The 15,964-nt window shown below is 33.8% G+C and overlaps 4 protein-coding genes across 4 annotated transcripts; 2 read left to right on the top strand and 2 right to left on the bottom strand.

The window, feature by feature from the left end:
• Positions 1–3,955: 3,955 nt before the first annotated feature.
• On the bottom strand, positions 3,956–6,629 carry LOC103875191 (F-box/kelch-repeat protein At1g64840). The gene is made up of 2 exons (XM_009153673.3): positions 5,281–6,629; positions 3,956–5,073 (listed from the first exon to the last, which is right to left on the bottom strand). Exons 1-2 carry the CDS (start codon positions 5,285–5,287, stop codon positions 3,956–3,958), a joined length of 1,125 nt encoding a protein of 374 aa, XP_009151921.1. The 5' UTR covers positions 5,288–6,629.
• A 1,726-nt stretch (positions 6,630–8,355) lies between these two features.
• LOC103875412 lies at positions 8,356–9,952 on the bottom strand. Its single transcript, XM_033273095.1, has 3 exons — positions 9,428–9,952; positions 9,192–9,329; positions 8,356–9,104 (listed from the first exon to the last, which is right to left on the bottom strand). The coding sequence occupies exons 1-3, from the start codon at positions 9,620–9,622 to the stop codon at positions 9,003–9,005; spliced, it is 435 nt and encodes a 144-aa protein (XP_033128986.1). The 5' UTR covers positions 9,623–9,952; the 3' UTR covers positions 8,356–9,002.
• Positions 9,953–10,381: 429 nt separating this feature from the next.
• LOC103875190 (monodehydroascorbate reductase 4, peroxisomal) lies at positions 10,382–13,525 on the top strand. Its single transcript, XM_009153672.3, has 7 exons — positions 10,382–10,641; positions 11,246–11,297; positions 11,401–11,481; positions 11,595–11,713; positions 12,001–12,220; positions 12,309–12,427; positions 12,557–13,525. Exons 1-7 carry the CDS (start codon positions 10,522–10,524, stop codon positions 13,307–13,309), a joined length of 1,464 nt encoding a protein of 487 aa, XP_009151920.1. The 5' UTR covers positions 10,382–10,521; the 3' UTR covers positions 13,310–13,525.
• A 1,287-nt stretch (positions 13,526–14,812) lies between these two features.
• Positions 14,813–15,603, top strand: LOC103875188 (50S ribosomal protein L12-3, chloroplastic). Its single transcript, XM_009153670.3, has one exon. It carries the CDS (start codon positions 14,893–14,895, stop codon positions 15,466–15,468), a length of 576 nt encoding a protein of 191 aa, XP_009151918.1. The 5' UTR covers positions 14,813–14,892; the 3' UTR covers positions 15,469–15,603.
• The last annotated feature ends 361 nt before the right edge of the window (positions 15,604–15,964 follow it).

Genomic DNA, 15,964 nt, shown 5'->3' with positions numbered 1-15,964 from the left:
TTCTTAAAACAAATGTCTAATCATCTAATCAAAAATATATTCACCATAAAAATATTATTTTAAATTCTTAATCCAACCTAAATTTTTTTGAATAATTTTGTTGATTTTTAGATACTTAGACAGCACAGCTAATGCACTAGCTAAGAGTGCTCTGCTAAACTACTCTGCCCTGTAGCCCTTTGATTTCTATTTAATGCAATTGCCGTTCAAAAAAAAAAAGATACTTACAAGATAATATTCAATCTGTTACACAAAATAGAAAATATGAGTTAAAAAAATTATCTCATCGTAAAGTAAAGAAATAATCTTCTCTTTCAAAATTTATCGGTTATTTTTCATGTAACTTTGTACCTATCATCACTTTATTTTTTGCAAATTAACATATACTAAATTACTAAAATAAAAAATATATTTACACATCTAAGATGAACAAATCAAACTAATACAATAAATACAGTTAATACGATTTGGTTGAATTATATCAGAAATCATTATACTTTAATTTGACTGAATATATGACACAATATACCCACAAAATTAATTATTAGACTAATCCAAATTCTTATACAAAGTCAAACATTAAAATTAAAAATAATATATTTTTGTTTATAGTAATATTCTTATACATATAAATTATAGAACGACTCAACATATTACTAAATAAATATGAAATTCTCAAATAATATTATAAATATAGTAACCAACTATTACAATTAAGTATTTTGTATAACTTATATATATGCATAAATTTTCAAAGGACTATCATTTTTATGTTTATTTATGTAACTTTAAATCGTCAACACTTTAGTTTAATTTTACTATTTGATCCTCAAACATACTATATTAAATTATACATAATCATACTAAAATATATTTACAAATCTAAGACAAGAATGAAACTACATGAAAATATCAAAATTTAAAAAAAAATTAATTTGTACAATAAAAATATTATAGTTGAATCAAAAATTAAATGTTATCTAATATATTTAAATAATAACCAAACAGTCGAGATTTTATATATCCAAAATTTTACTTCTAATTAAAATAACAAAATGCTATTTAAAATAAACAATGCATATTGATTACAATATAAGTAACAGAACAAATAAAATTAAAAAAATATTAATAAATTTTTATATTATATTTACTTTATAATATTTATACCCGTGCATGAGCTAGTTGTGATATTCACTCCAAAGCAGAACGGTTACATGTTCGATCGCTTTTGATTTTCATGTGTCTTATAATTTGTTTGAAAAATCTTGTATATCTCAACACTTTATTTTTTGAAATGATATTTACAATTTAGCAAAAAAAAAAAAAGAGATCAAAAAGAGGAAGATGAAAAAGAAGAACGATGAAAGAATAACAAAATATAAAAATTGGTAACTAGAGAGTTTTGAGTTTTAAAGGTCTTTCTCTCATCAGAAAGTATGTGGCAATTACTATGTAGCCAAATGAAATTAGAAAGTGAAAAAGTGGTTTGAGGCGTATTTTTTTTCTAAACAAAAATGATACTAGTATAGTCCTTCTCTATATATCTCGAGGTTCTAAGTTGCCTTGCATTTTCAACTTCGAGACTCGTGGTAAACCGTAAACGAAACCGGAAATAACTGAACCCTTAAGTTTGGATACCCAAAATATTTTTAAAATGAACTTTCTAATTTTGTTTTGGTACCAAATAATATCGGTTAATACTCCTATTATTCAATAGAAAGAAGAAAACATGGCCAATAATCAACATAAAAACGAAATGTGGAAAATGGCAAATGAATCACTAAATAGCAAAAGTATACAAAATAATCATAAAGATGTTAGTTTTTATGCTATTTAATTACTTTTAGATTTAATATATTGTTCCTGCAAGCTTTCAAAATAATTTCTTCTTATGAACACAACTTAACCACTGAATGATTTGACATTTTCCAGTATATTTGTGATTCAGCTTCTATAAGACTTAACTACAAACTAGCTCAAGTAAACATATGTATCAGCTTAGCAAACAAGTGAAGTAACAAGCTCACAGCATAACTGAGGACCACTATTTCAAAAAATAATACCAACACATCAAAAGCAGATTACATTGTCTTCTTCACACAAACATAGCATTCCAGAATTCGACTTTAGCACAGCCTTTGTTACAAACAGATATCACCGGTTAAAACATTGATTCATGCAATTCAATAACTTGAGGTACAATTTAATTTTCTTAATGGATTTCACATTGGAACAGAAGCGTTAGAATATAGTTTCTGTCTGCTTACCAAATCAGCTCCAGCATGATCGAATCTTATATCTTCACATCATTAGCGTCGTAGAACTCTTTCCAACCTCCTACCAATCTCATTCTCTTACGTTCCTTCTCAAACCAAAGCTTTATAGACCACTTCACGCCGTGTTTATCCAATAGGCTCATCCTCTTTGCCATTCGGATCTTATTCAACTTTGTAAAAGCTATTGGAAGAACCTGAGCAAGACTCAAGAGAGAGACAAGGAATCCGAATCCATGGACTATAAATTGACAATGACTTGGTGATCAAACAACACTAACCAGTTTATATAATCTAGACTAACCAGTTTAGATATTCCCACTCAATTGTTCTTCTTGAAGCCCACGATATCTCTAACTAGTTGGTGAAGGATAAGATAGGTTTAGTGGGGGTTATTGGTTGTAGTATTTTAATGAATTTAGGATTCTTTCTTGGATTTAGAAATTCTTGATAAATACATAGATTTTAAAGTCAAATAAGTAGATTTCAGAATCAATGATATAGATTTCAAAATCAAAATAACTGGATTATCATAAATCAGCCAAATAGTTAATTGAGAGGAGGTAGGATTCTTCTCTCCACTGTGAATTTGCTGAATAGACCATTACTATCACGTAAACCTGCAGTAATACAATCTAAAAGTAGATTTATCAAAGTGTTATTTTCTTGAGGACTCCATTGAACATAAGAACTTTTTCCACCTTCTTGTGGTTCTTGTTGTGATTCTTCCATTGATGCTCTTTTAGGGTTTTAAAGTGTTTGTTTCTTGTGTTAATTTTCTAATGCATAGTCGAGATTATATATAACTATGATAGACCGACCACTACGATAGAAATAGAAAACTAGGAAAATGTAGAAATTGGACAATTGGAAACATAGAAAACTTTCAAAAGTGTGATGAGTGCTCGATGTTTAACAAAATGGAAAAGTTACAAGCACACTAACGAACAAAATAATCATATCTTTGTGAGTGCTTGTTATAATTAACGTATGCAATACATATATACGAAACTTGGTGCCGAAAAGATATTAGGAAAACCAATAATACAGATTTGTCAAAATATCAAGGTTCAACTTAATATTTGCTCATTTGTATTTTGAACTTAAAATCATTCATAAATCAATTCAAATCTAATTTTAAATCAAATTACTATTATTGAATAACACCTGATTTTAAAATCTATTTTAAGATCATAAAACCAATAACAATTGATTTGAATATAGATTTTAAAATCATATAACCAATAACAATGAATTTGGATATGAATTTTTAAATCACAGAACCGATAACACTAGATTTGACTTGTATTTTTAAATCCATTAAAATATATGAACCAATAGTATTAAGAGTTATCTATTACTAATAGGAAAAAGAAATAGCAAAGTTGTGCTAGCACTATATTTAATGAAGAGATTGGTTACCGAGGAAGACATGTACAGTCAACATGCTTGCAAATTAATAATCTACAAGGACCATAACATAACCAAGAAAGTATTGATACGACTGGAAACTTCTCCAGGCAAATAAGACAAACTGAAACTTCATTAAGAGAAAGGCCACCCAAAACATTTTTCCCCAGACATCAGGTCAATACCTAAAATCATAGGAAAAGTTTGTTTTGATCTAACAAAAACAAAAACAAAAACAAAAACAAAAACAAAAGCAAAAGCAACAGATGTCCTCAAAACTCAACCCGGAAAGCATAGGCCTCATGAGAATCAATGAATTTCACACGGCTCTCTCTTGAGCTTCTCCATTCACCCACCACGTTTTCTTTTGGAACTTCGGGTGGTCCATACTTACAGAAGTAGGTTTCATCGCCTGGTGGTGCGGAGAACAAAATCGAGTTCCCGGTCATACCACAACCATCAGGAAGCTGGTTAGCCGAGAAGCAGACATTTGCATGATCTTCTCCAAGAAACAACACACGGTCTCCTATATCATCGACCTCGGCCCATCCTAAACCCTCCAGCCTACTCACTGTACATGTTACCGGACCATTATAAGGTTTGTTTTTCTTAACCAGGAAAAGCTCATCATCACCAGCTGGAATCAGATAAGTGATTTCACAGGTAAAGTTTTGAGGTATCAGGCGAACTGCTACTAGCGAATAAGGATGGATAGCGAGAATTTCCTTGTCATAGAAGAAAGAAGCATAGAATCTTCCTCTAAAAGTGACTAAAGCAGTGCATCGAAAACTTGGAACGCCCCGAAGCTGCACCCACTTCCTTTTAGCACTTGTTAACACGAACAAAGTTCCCGAGAAGATACGGAGCACAACGAACTCTCCTCCTCCTAGCGGAAGAATAGCAGCAGCGTTTTTGTAAGTTGTTCTCAATCCTTTAGGATCCCAACAAACCATTGTGTACTGATGGCCTAGAGATACGATCTGGGAGCCGATCACGTTCATCAATATTGTTGGATCAGATTTTCGCATCTTCACCCTTAGCGAGCACTGAAGAGGAGATGGAACCTCCTCCATGTAGTCAGCAGACTCATCTCGGCCTACTAATCCCATGAAAAACTCACAAGCCGACTCATCAATGACGAGGACAAGAGGGATCTTGTGGAGGGAGCACAAGCCGTCCTTTTCGACAGGATAAGTGGGAAGAGAGTAACTTGAGCGCAGCAGGGAAGCCGGATATGGGAATGCGGATCGCCACAAGGTGCTGACAGAGCGAGCATGAACAACATCGAAACAGTTCATTTTATGGGTGATAATCTGAAGCAGCTCTTCAGGGAGCTTAGTCCAGTCTGGTATCATCTTCTTCTCTTCCGTTGCAGGTTCAGCCATGTTCGCTGTAAAACCAGAGAGAAAAATTAAGCTTTAAGCAAACATGAACAGACAAGGATTAACCTCCATTAATAATAACATCTCCTAGCAAAGTTTATGACTAACCAAGAAGTTTTTTCTCTAGTAACTTAAGTATCTATAGCCGACAAAACCAAAAAAAAAAAGTGAATAATACGACTTTGAGATTCAATTTCAATGGTGCGAGAAGTAACCATGCATGTCTTGATGGAAAGACAAAAACCTAGGAGGGAGAAGTTGTCGGAGAAGAAATGAAGTGACTATCCATGTTCATCTCCGCGAGCAATTTATAGCATCGAGAAATGACGTCGGTTTTGGAATGGAAACACCCATTCAGTGTTTCGGTTTCATCGATTCAGATTCAAAATACTAAAAAGTGTTTTTTTTTTCCTTTAATTTTAAATCTTATCTTACTGTATCATATTTCTTACTATATATTAATTATTTAGTGATTTTTTATTAAGTGTCATTCATATGAAAACTCTCTAATTAATTGTTTTAATTTGATTAGTTGATGATTTTTTTTATTATTAATTTATTTAATTCAATTCTAAAAGAAAACAAAATCAAGAATCATCTTACCACAATAACTAAACAAATAATATTACCAATAATGATTATCACAAATATGTTTTTTTTTAACACTTGATTATCACAAATATGTATTAAGAAAATTATGACATCAATGCTAGATTTTCATTTATTTTAATGTTTCCAATTATATCCAATCTAGCATGTTTCTCCGTGATTTCGGAGATGATAATATTATACAAAAAGTACATGTTATATTTATAATGTTATAATTGTTGAATAATAATTTAAAATATTAAAAGTTTAGCATTTAATAGTTTGATTATCAAAAATTTTAGTATCTATTAGATATTAAATAGTATTTAAATCTAAAATTTGCACAAAATTGATTGTAAAACAAATTTTTGTTTTAGCACTGAAAAAAATAAAACAAAAATCTAAAATATCAACTATTGAAATCTAAAATCAATTACTTCTACTTTATTAGATAATAAGTCTTTTACCTTTATGAGAGAAAACCCATATATACAGTGTCGTCTTAAAAAATTTAATGTCCTTAAGCCAAACATAAAATAGAGACCTTTTTTTTAAAAAAGATTGCATTTATTTAAAATGAAGCAAACAAAAATTTGTGGTATTAAAAGAAAAGTGGGCTTTAAGTGTAAATTAGGTTTTGTTGTAAAAAAATTAAGAACAGTGAAATTTAAAAAGAATTATTGTCTTTTTGTATTTAAAATTGGTTTTTTTAATCATGGATCTTTTTTGTTATAAGTTCACCAACTAATTGATAATTTAACAAATTAAAATGAACTTTTCTAATTAGTAAAATAACACCAGAATTTTGTTTGGACCCATGATAGCATAGGTCAGAGGCGGGACTGCATATATATTGGTGAATAACCCAAAGGGCAAGCCCAAAGATGATTGCATATTATTTCAAGTCCAAAAGAAAAACATTCTGGTTTTTGTTTATTTCAAATACGTTACCTTTGTTGGCACTTTGGCAGAGATACGGAACCTAAACTCCAGTCTACAATAAAGCTGTCTCACTGGAAATGCTGGCTACAGGCTCGAGTATTATCCAAGAGAGAGTAATAAAGCAGCAGATAGGATAGCAAAGGAGGCTTTTTCATTACAGAATCATGTCTCTAAGTTTTATTCTATTGTGCCAGTTTGTTTAAAATCTGTGTTTGAGACAGATTTGTCTATTGTAGTTCTAAACATTATGGGATGAATGAAAAGTAGTAGTTGAGCCAAAAAAACAAAATAAAAAGCCAGTCTACAATAAAAGTTTCGTTTTGTCTTGCGATATAATAGTATACTAGACTTTGACCCGCGCGCCTGCGCGGGTGTATATTTTGAAAAATATGTTGATATTTGTTTTTCATGTAAATATGAGGATTTGGAAAAATGAATCCGAGGAACATAACCGATACCGATCCAAAAATATAGTACCAAACCCGAACATAAATTGATTAAATATTCTAATTATTCAAAATTTTGATATTTAGAGAACCAAATCTGATCCGAACCGAAGTATTTGGGTATCCGAATTTATCTAAAAATAGATCTATATACTTATATATATTAATTATTTTTAGATTTAACGTATATAAAACATCAAGAATGATACTTTTAAATTGGTTTAAATACTTGAAAATATATATAGATAGTCAAAAGTAAATATCTGAAATAGTTAAAGTACACTCAAATCACCAAAATTACTTACAATAATTATTGATTCCGTGTCCAAAATTTTAAATCAAGCCAATTGATATGTTAAGCTTAAGTATTATGACATATGTTATTCAAATTTATATGTAATATATTATTTTATTTATACATTTTGAGAAATTTAAAATATATAATGATTTAAGACTTTAAAAATAATTTAAATTAGTTATCCAAACCCGAACCAAACCCGCAAAGATCAAAATCGAACTCAAACAAAAATTTAGAAACATTCTAATAAGGCTGAAATCTTTGACCCCGAAAACCCGAAATGCAAACCGATCAGAACCAAACCCGTATGGGTACCCAAAGCCCATCCCTAGTCATTATTATATATCGTATTTTGTCATCATATAATTAATCGTATTTTATATGTACCATCATATAAGAAATCATGTAATTAATAGTATTTTATACATACCACCATATAAATAATTACATATATCATATTTTTAAAACTTAATATGAAATATAAAAACCATAATTTGAGTTGGTATTTCAAATTGGGCTTTGTATTATATTTTTCTTATATATATTGACAATATTTTTTTATAATGGTTATTGAAAAATAGTTTAGTAAAAATCCATTTTTGAATATATGTATATTTTTGAATCAATTTTTGATATAAATCAACTTTGAATTATTATTTTGATTTGATATATGTATATAAAGTTTAAATTTTGTTTTATGGTTAGTTTAGAAAAAAAAATTTAGGCAATTAGATTGACTCATTTTGGTATATTTTAAAACTGGCTTAGATAACTTTCAATTTTTTTAAAAAAACATAAGCCCATTAATTTTTTTTTAATACTACTATCCTTGTTTTCAAACAAAAATATATTTTTTTTCAAAAGACTGCAATCTATGTTTCCAAACACTACAAATTTTTTAATAGTCCTATTCAAGTCTCCAAACACTCCAATTTTGTACTTGAGTTTTAATAAGATAGATAGATAGTAAATTATTTTCTTTAATTCGCGGCCACCATATCCTCATCTCGACCACACTTCCCAATGCCAAGTCTAAACTTTAGCAATTTCATACTGACGATTTTCGCATATATTTTTTAATATAATAATCATTTTACCAATGATGATGGGCCAAGCAAGTCGTGCAAGCAAAGAGCTAAGGTGGGTCCCCACTACAACAGATTCTCCAGAGAAATGAATGGTCTAAGATCTAAGAGCATCCACATTAGTGAACCCCTCTTTGGGGTTCATAGCATTTTTTTAATATTCTTTGGGTAGGGCCATGAATAGTATTGAACTTCATGCTATTGTGCTTCTACATTAGTGAACCTCTATAGGAGTTCATAAGAATTAAAAAATATATTTATAATTTTTTTTGACTTTTGAAATTATTTTGAAAAGGTAAATATAATATTGTAAAATAAATTTTATAAATAAAATTTATTCATTACATTGATAATTGATGAAGATACAAAGATTATTCATCTAAGTTACCAAATTTTTGCCATACATTTTCAACTAAATCAGCTTTCAAACTATCATGTTCTAGTACAGCTCCTACTCTAGATATTTAATGAAACTAGTTGAGTTCCTACCTAAGTTAAGTATCAGTTCAATTACAACAAGCAACCTACGCGGAAAGAACTTCAACTTCAGTTTAGTAGGAATGTTTACCTGTTGGATTTCAGTCGAAACAGACATTCTCCAGAGCAGCCACCTGCACTGTGAGGTTGTACACGTCACCAGTGAGCTTATCAACCAGCAAAGTCAGCCTTTTAACTTGTGCCTGCAGAAGGAAAAAAATAAACCTTGTTACAAACCTACTGAATATGTAAAAACCTTCTACTAGATACTCTTAGACAAAGTGACAAACCTCAACACTCTCAATCTGTTTATCGAGAATGGGCACCCCCTTGATCACCTCATCACCCTCCTCAACACGCTTACGCAGGCGTACCATCTCCTCCTGCACACCTATAACCCAAGGCTGCCGATAATGCAAACCATCAGCCTTGGTTAAACCATAAACACATCAGAGAACATATTTTAAAAATTTAACTAATAATGAAGACGCTGAGTAATGAAGGGAAGCACGGGTTTGTATCTAACCTCATAGTTAACGCAGCTGAAGAAGCGCTTCCCAGGCTGAGTGTCGAACTCATCCTTCACTCGAAGCTCGTCAATCATTCTCCCACCACAAGCACATCTTCTGGGCATCCCATATTCCGAATCGGCCACGTCTCCCAGGTGGTTTAAGAACTCTAGTTGCCTCTTACTATCTCTTATCTCTTCTAAGGGATCCATCTGAAACACAAAACTTGAAATGATTAGCCCCTATTTGATTTTCAATACGCAAAAGTCTACCATTAATCGATCAAAAGAACCGTCTATCCAACCCAGTTTACTATTTCAAACCAATTATCGAAACCCCCAAATTTTTTAACCCTAACTCCATAACCCCTATTTGATTTTCAATCCGCAAACCATTAAGCCATAATTAGAATCCCTATCCGAGTTTATACAACTATAAATCCAAACCCATCTCCATTTCGAACCCTAACTCGACATCAGAAATTTTTACCACAATCCCCAAAAGCGATTTCGACTACAAAACTCTTCTATATAAACGGTGAATCGAGTCGATACTCACCTCTGCTCCTGGAGGAGACAATCCGCCGTCGAATCGATCGAGAAAAGGAGAGAAAAGTGGAGAGAGATCGGAGTCGCACGCGAAATCGCCGGAGGAGGAAACCCTAGCTTTTTTCGCGAAAATGAGAGAAATGATTCTCTCTCCGCTTTCCACCGCGTGACGTCGACTCCCCTTCTCCAGTAAGAATGCGACACCTGTCGTGAACCCGTATCGGACGGGGTCACTCGTAAGAGGCGGGTCGCGAAATAAAACCCAATTTCTCATTTATTTTTATTATCCGGGCCTATGATACTGAGCCCATGAACCTGTTATAAACCCTTGATGGGGTTGCTCTAATGTTATCCTTTTCGTAACTTATCATCCAACCGTTCCTTTATAAGGAAGTCAAAGAGGGGGTATAACTGTCATTAAACAAACACAATCCTCGAATATCATATTCACTGGTGGAAAAAAATAACAGAAAATAAATTATTTTTCTTCGGGAAAAATTTTAAAAACGTATAATTAGGATTTGATTTTCTCGAGGAAGTGAAAAAAAGGATAAGCAGAGAGAATGGGAAGAGCGTTCGTGTATGTGATTCTGGGAGGAGGTGTAGCTGCTGGCTACGCAGCTCTGGAATTCACGAGGAGAGGTGTCTCCGAAGGCGAACTCTGCATCATCTCCGAAGAACCTGTAACACCACTACGACCTAAAATCACTTTCTTTCTTCGAATTGATTTTGGAATTTTAGTGTTTGATAGCTAGGAGGAGATGATAACCTACTTATTGATTCATCCGATGATTACTGAGTGACTCTGTAGTTTGGATTGAGAGGTTTTAGATAATTAGAAAGAGATTGGTTAGGCTCACTTTTTGTACTAAGTTACTAACTATACGAACTTCGTGTGGATTTATGTAAAGATTTGGGTTTTTGCTCTCAAGATTTTTGAAATTGTGTGTTGGTTGCAACTGATTCTTAGAATTCTCACGCTGAAATGAATCTGAGATGCGGTGGAAGTTTGTATCTTATTGAGGTATTTGGCGAAGTTACAGTAGTGCTTAATATCTAGTGTTGTTGCCCTGTCTCATCCATGCATTCTTAGCATCTCACTTAGATATTGTTTATCCATCTTTGGCATCAATTTTTTCTGGATATTGGTTCATGTTTTTCAATTGTAATTGTTGTGAAGCATTAGTTTGTGTCAGTATTATTAAATTAAGAGGGAAAAGGGAGATCCTTTGTTTCTTTGGCTTTGAGAATAATTAGCTAATGTTTATGTTTTTGCTTTTTCTTTAGGTTGCACCATATGAGAGGCCAGCGTTGAGCAAAGGTTTTCTACTGCCGGAAGGTAAGTGAAACCTGGTAGCTTTGCGTTTTTTCTGCTTTTGGAGTTAGGAGGAGATAAAGAGTTGAGTTATAGTTTTCGCGTTAATCCACGATCTTATCTGCAGATCCTGCACGGCTTCCCTCTTTCCACACTTGTGTTGGGGCTAATGATGAGAAGCTCACCCCGAAGTGGTACAAGGAACATGGTAACTACTCTGGCAATTTTGATTTTGAGAAAAAAAGACTATTTTACTTGCCTACTTTGGCTATGACTTATGATAATATAAGTTCTGAAAATTTAATGAAATGTTTGTCTCAGGAATTGAATTAGTCCTTGGAACTCGTGTCAAGTCCGTTGATGTGAGGAGGAAGACTCTTTTGTCGAGCACTGGGGAGACTATAAGTTACAAATTCCTGATCATTGCAACAGGTGCCAGGGTATGAATTGCACTATGATATACCTGGTTTCGTTTTTCCAAAGTAGAGAGTGTATGCGGGTGAGAAAATGCCATTAACGTGTATGATAAACTACTGGTTCTCACCATCAAGATTTCGTCCTTGAGATGTTACACTCTGTTACTATCTGTTAAGTCTTGAATTGTCTGAAGTCAATGGTTATGTAATTCTGGAACGTCTGTTAGATGCTGTGAGCGTCTGTTTATCATCTGCTCATTCCTGAACATTTTCGTTGCCTTACTCTTGTCACATGTGTCTTGTGCAAGCAGGCGTTGAAGCTCGAAGAATTTGGGGTGGAAGGCTCAGATGCTGAAAACGTTTGTTACTTAAGAGATCTGAGTGACGCAAACAGGCTTGCCACAGCGATCGAATCAAGCGCCAATGGGAATGCTGTTGTTATCGGTGGTGGCTATATCGGCATGGAGTGTGCTGCATCTTTAGTGATCAACAAAATCAATGTGACCATGGTTTTTCCAGAGGCTCACTGCAGTAAGTGCGCTTCATTTTTAGTTAACTTGTAGAAGAGAAAGCTTGGGTCTGTGTGGTTGGCTTGACCTGTTTTAGTTTCTTATGACAGTGGCGCGTCTCTTTACCCCCAAGATAGCAAGTTTGTATGAAGATTACTACAGTGCTAAAGGAGTGGAGTTCATCAAAGGAACGGTTTTGACATCATTTGAGTTTGACTCGAACAAAAAGGTTATATAATTAAAAGATGTTTGGTACTTTGCATCTATGTATAGAATTAAAAGTCGAAAATAAACTATGGAATAGAGGAGCCTTCTGATCAAAGTATGAAAATAATCTTGAGCATTGTTCGATTTGCAGGTGACAGCGGTTAATCTCAAAAACGGGAACCATTTACCAGCAGATTTGGTGGTGGTTGGAATCGGAATACGACCAAACACAAGCTTGTTTGAAGGACAGCTAACAATAGAGAAAGGAGGAATAAAAGTGAACAGCAAAATGCAGTCAAGTGACAGCTCGGTGTACGCAATAGGCGACGTAGCTACGTTCCCAGTGAAACTATTTGGAGAAATGAGAAGGCTTGAGCATGTGGACTCAGCTCGGAAATCCGCACGGCACGCAGTTTCAGCTATCATGGAGCCAGAAAAGACTGGAGAGTTTGACTACCTGCCGTTTTTCTACTCAAGGGTCTTTGCCTTCTCGTGGCAGTTCTACGGAGACCCTGTAGGTGAAGTTGTGCACTTTGGGGAGTTTGAAGAGGGTAAAACCTTTGGAGCGTATTGGATTAAAAAGGGTCACCTTGTTGGGTCGTTTCTTGAAGGAGGGACTAAAGAAGAATACGATACCATCTCAAAGGCGACACAGTTGAAACCGGCAGTGACTGATCTGGAAGAACTGGGAAGAGTAGGACTCGGGTTTGCTGAGACAGTGGTGAGTCAGCATATAGTTCCAGAAGTCAAGGAGGTTCCGAGCTCTGCGCTGGTGAGGCAGGCTTCAAGAGTGGTGATGATGGAGAAGCCTCTGCATGTATGGCACGCGGCGACTGGAGTCCTTGTTGCTGCATCTGTGGCTGCGTTTGCGTTTTGGTATGGGAGGAGACGCCGTAGGTGGTGAAAACCGCTTTCAAAGCCTCTTTGCAGAGGATTTGGATTCATTGGAAATGGGATTTGCTGTTGTTTGTAGCATTGGTGGGAATATATAATAGGGGAAAGGGAGAGAAATCGAAACTACTCAATGTGATTACATTGGTATACGATTATTATATGCTTCTTTCGAATTAAAAGAATGTTTCCACTTCAAACTTGTTGACATAAAGAAAATGTTCCACAACGAACCTTGAGGTCAAAGTATTTGCATCATTCCGAACCGAAAAACTTGAATTCATATTTGAACCGATCTATAAAAATACATGAATATATTATGTAAAATAATACTCCGTAATAAGTGTCATTCTAATATTTTCTTATTGTTACACAAAAAATATCACTTTACAATTTTAATGCAAATTATACTTATTTTTAGCTGAAAATTAATTGTAAACTGTATTAATTTTATAAATAATTTTATTTATCTCAAATATTATTGGTCAAATATGTGTAATTAATAACAATTACAACAATTTTCTATGAAAATTGTCATAATGACACTTATTCACAAACGAAAGGAGTAGTATTTTAAGTTATGAATATTACCTAGACATGATCTAGCCTCAAGGGTTAATAAAAAAATCTGAAAAAATCAAAATAACTGAATATTTAAATCAGTATTTGAATTTAAATACATGACTCAAATACTTAATTTCATTTTTGCTTTTATATGTAAAAGTTTTGAATCCAAATATTGTTCATCGAATCTAAAATGAGTTCGGATCCAAAATAGATTTTAGACAGATTTACAAAAGGGCAATTGTCAATAATAGCACATTTTGAAGTTTATGTCTCAAAAATAGCACTAGAAGGAGAAAGTCACAAAAATAACATTCATTAAAGGGTAAAATATCCCTAATACCCTTGGTTTAAAATTAAATAAACAAATAAAAATAAATAAAAATAAATAAAATAAAAATAAAAAAATAAAAATAAAAATTTAAAAAAAAAGAAATTTTTTTTATAGTTCAGATTATATGTTTTCAGATTCGAAATTTTTATAATTTTTTTTTTGAAATTTTTTTTTGAAATTTTTTTTTTGGAATTTTCTTTTTATAATTTAAAAATACTTTTTGAAACTGTTTTTAAAATTTTTATTTTTTATTTTAGTATTTATTTTTTATAAAATTTTAAACCCTAATTCCAAAACTCCACCCCTTAACTCTAAACCCTAAGGTTTGGATTAATTAACCCAAGGGGTATAAGTGTATATTTACTTCTTTAATGAAACCTATTTTTGTGACTTTGAGCCTTGAGTGCTACTTTGGAAACAAAAACTTGGTTTGGTGCTATTCTAGTATTTTTCTCTTTACAAAATGAACACAAACTATAAAAACTAGAACGGGTCTAGCCAGTAAACTAAACAAGAAAAATCCAATCTGCACCAGGCATGTACCATGATAGCAGCAGCAGCACGCACTTTTATTGTCCAAATTACCCCTTATCCTTTCGTTTATCTATCCTATCTTATTCTTTCATCTTTCGTGTTAATGAACACATACAGAGAGGAGTCACAACACAAATCCGAAAAAGCCGAAGAGTGAGAAAAAAATGGCAGCGACGACTCTTTCCATCGCAACCACAATCCTCTCCTCGTCTCGCCTCACTCCCGCTTCTCCCCAAACCTTCCCTTCCCGACCAAACGCAACCGCATTTCCCTTTCGCCTCGGTTCATCTTCTCCGACACTAACCCACCGCTCAACCAACCTCCGTCCCATCGCCGCCGTCGAGGCCCCGGAGAAAATCGAGAAGATCGGATCCGAAATCTCGTCCCTCACTCTCGAGGAAGCACGCATCCTCGTGGACTACCTCCAGGACAAGTTCGGCGTCTCGCCGCTCTCCTTAGCTCCCGCGGCAGCGGCTGTGGCTGCTCCGGGAGGCGGTGATGGTGCGGCGGCTGCGGTGGAGGAGCAGACGGAGTTCGATGTGGTCATCAACGAAGTGCCTAGCAATGCGCGTATCGCGGTGATCAAAGCGGTTAGGGCTCTGACTAGCTTGGCGTTGAAGGAAGCGAAGGAGCTTATCGAAGGGTTGCCGAAGAAGTTTAAGGAAGGTGTGACTAAGGATGAAGCTGAAGAAGCTAAGAAGCAGCTTGAAGAAGCTGGCGCTAAGGTTTCCATTGCGTAAAAGTGTTTTTTTCTTTCTTGAAGTTGTGTATGATTTGTTTCTTGTTGTGTTGTTGTTTAGCATAGTTTGTGTCTGAAATTATTGATTCAGCTCTGAGAAAATATTATAATGTGAATCAGTTTGCGTTTCTTACAACTGATTCAGCCACTGGCACCTGTGTGAAATGAGTCACTCACTCACTCACACGCGAAGTTACGTGACATATGTATATAAAAGGCTCGACCTAGTGATCTCATTGTTCTGTAATGTAGCCACCTTAAAAAAAACTTCAGCAACGTATGTCATCGTCTAGTGATAAAATAAATCTTCAAGAAGAGAATGTGGTTATAAGATGAAACGCATTTGATTAGAATGTGGTTATAAGTACCTTTTGTTGTTTCTACCAGTGCATATAGTAGTAACTTCTCAATCAAAAGTTTCAAAACTACAACAACAACTAAAGAAAGGTTACGATGAAGTGGAGCAATTCTAAAGAGCTAAAACCATCAAAGGAAAG

This window comes from Brassica rapa, chromosome A06, assembly GCF_000309985.2.
Source record: "Brassica rapa cultivar Chiifu-401-42 chromosome A06, CAAS_Brap_v3.01, whole genome shotgun sequence".
NCBI lineage: Eukaryota > Viridiplantae > Streptophyta > Magnoliopsida > Brassicales > Brassicaceae > Brassica > Brassica rapa.
Note: the sequence above shows the minus strand (reverse complement) of the source record. Positions and strands in the feature narration are given on the sequence as shown.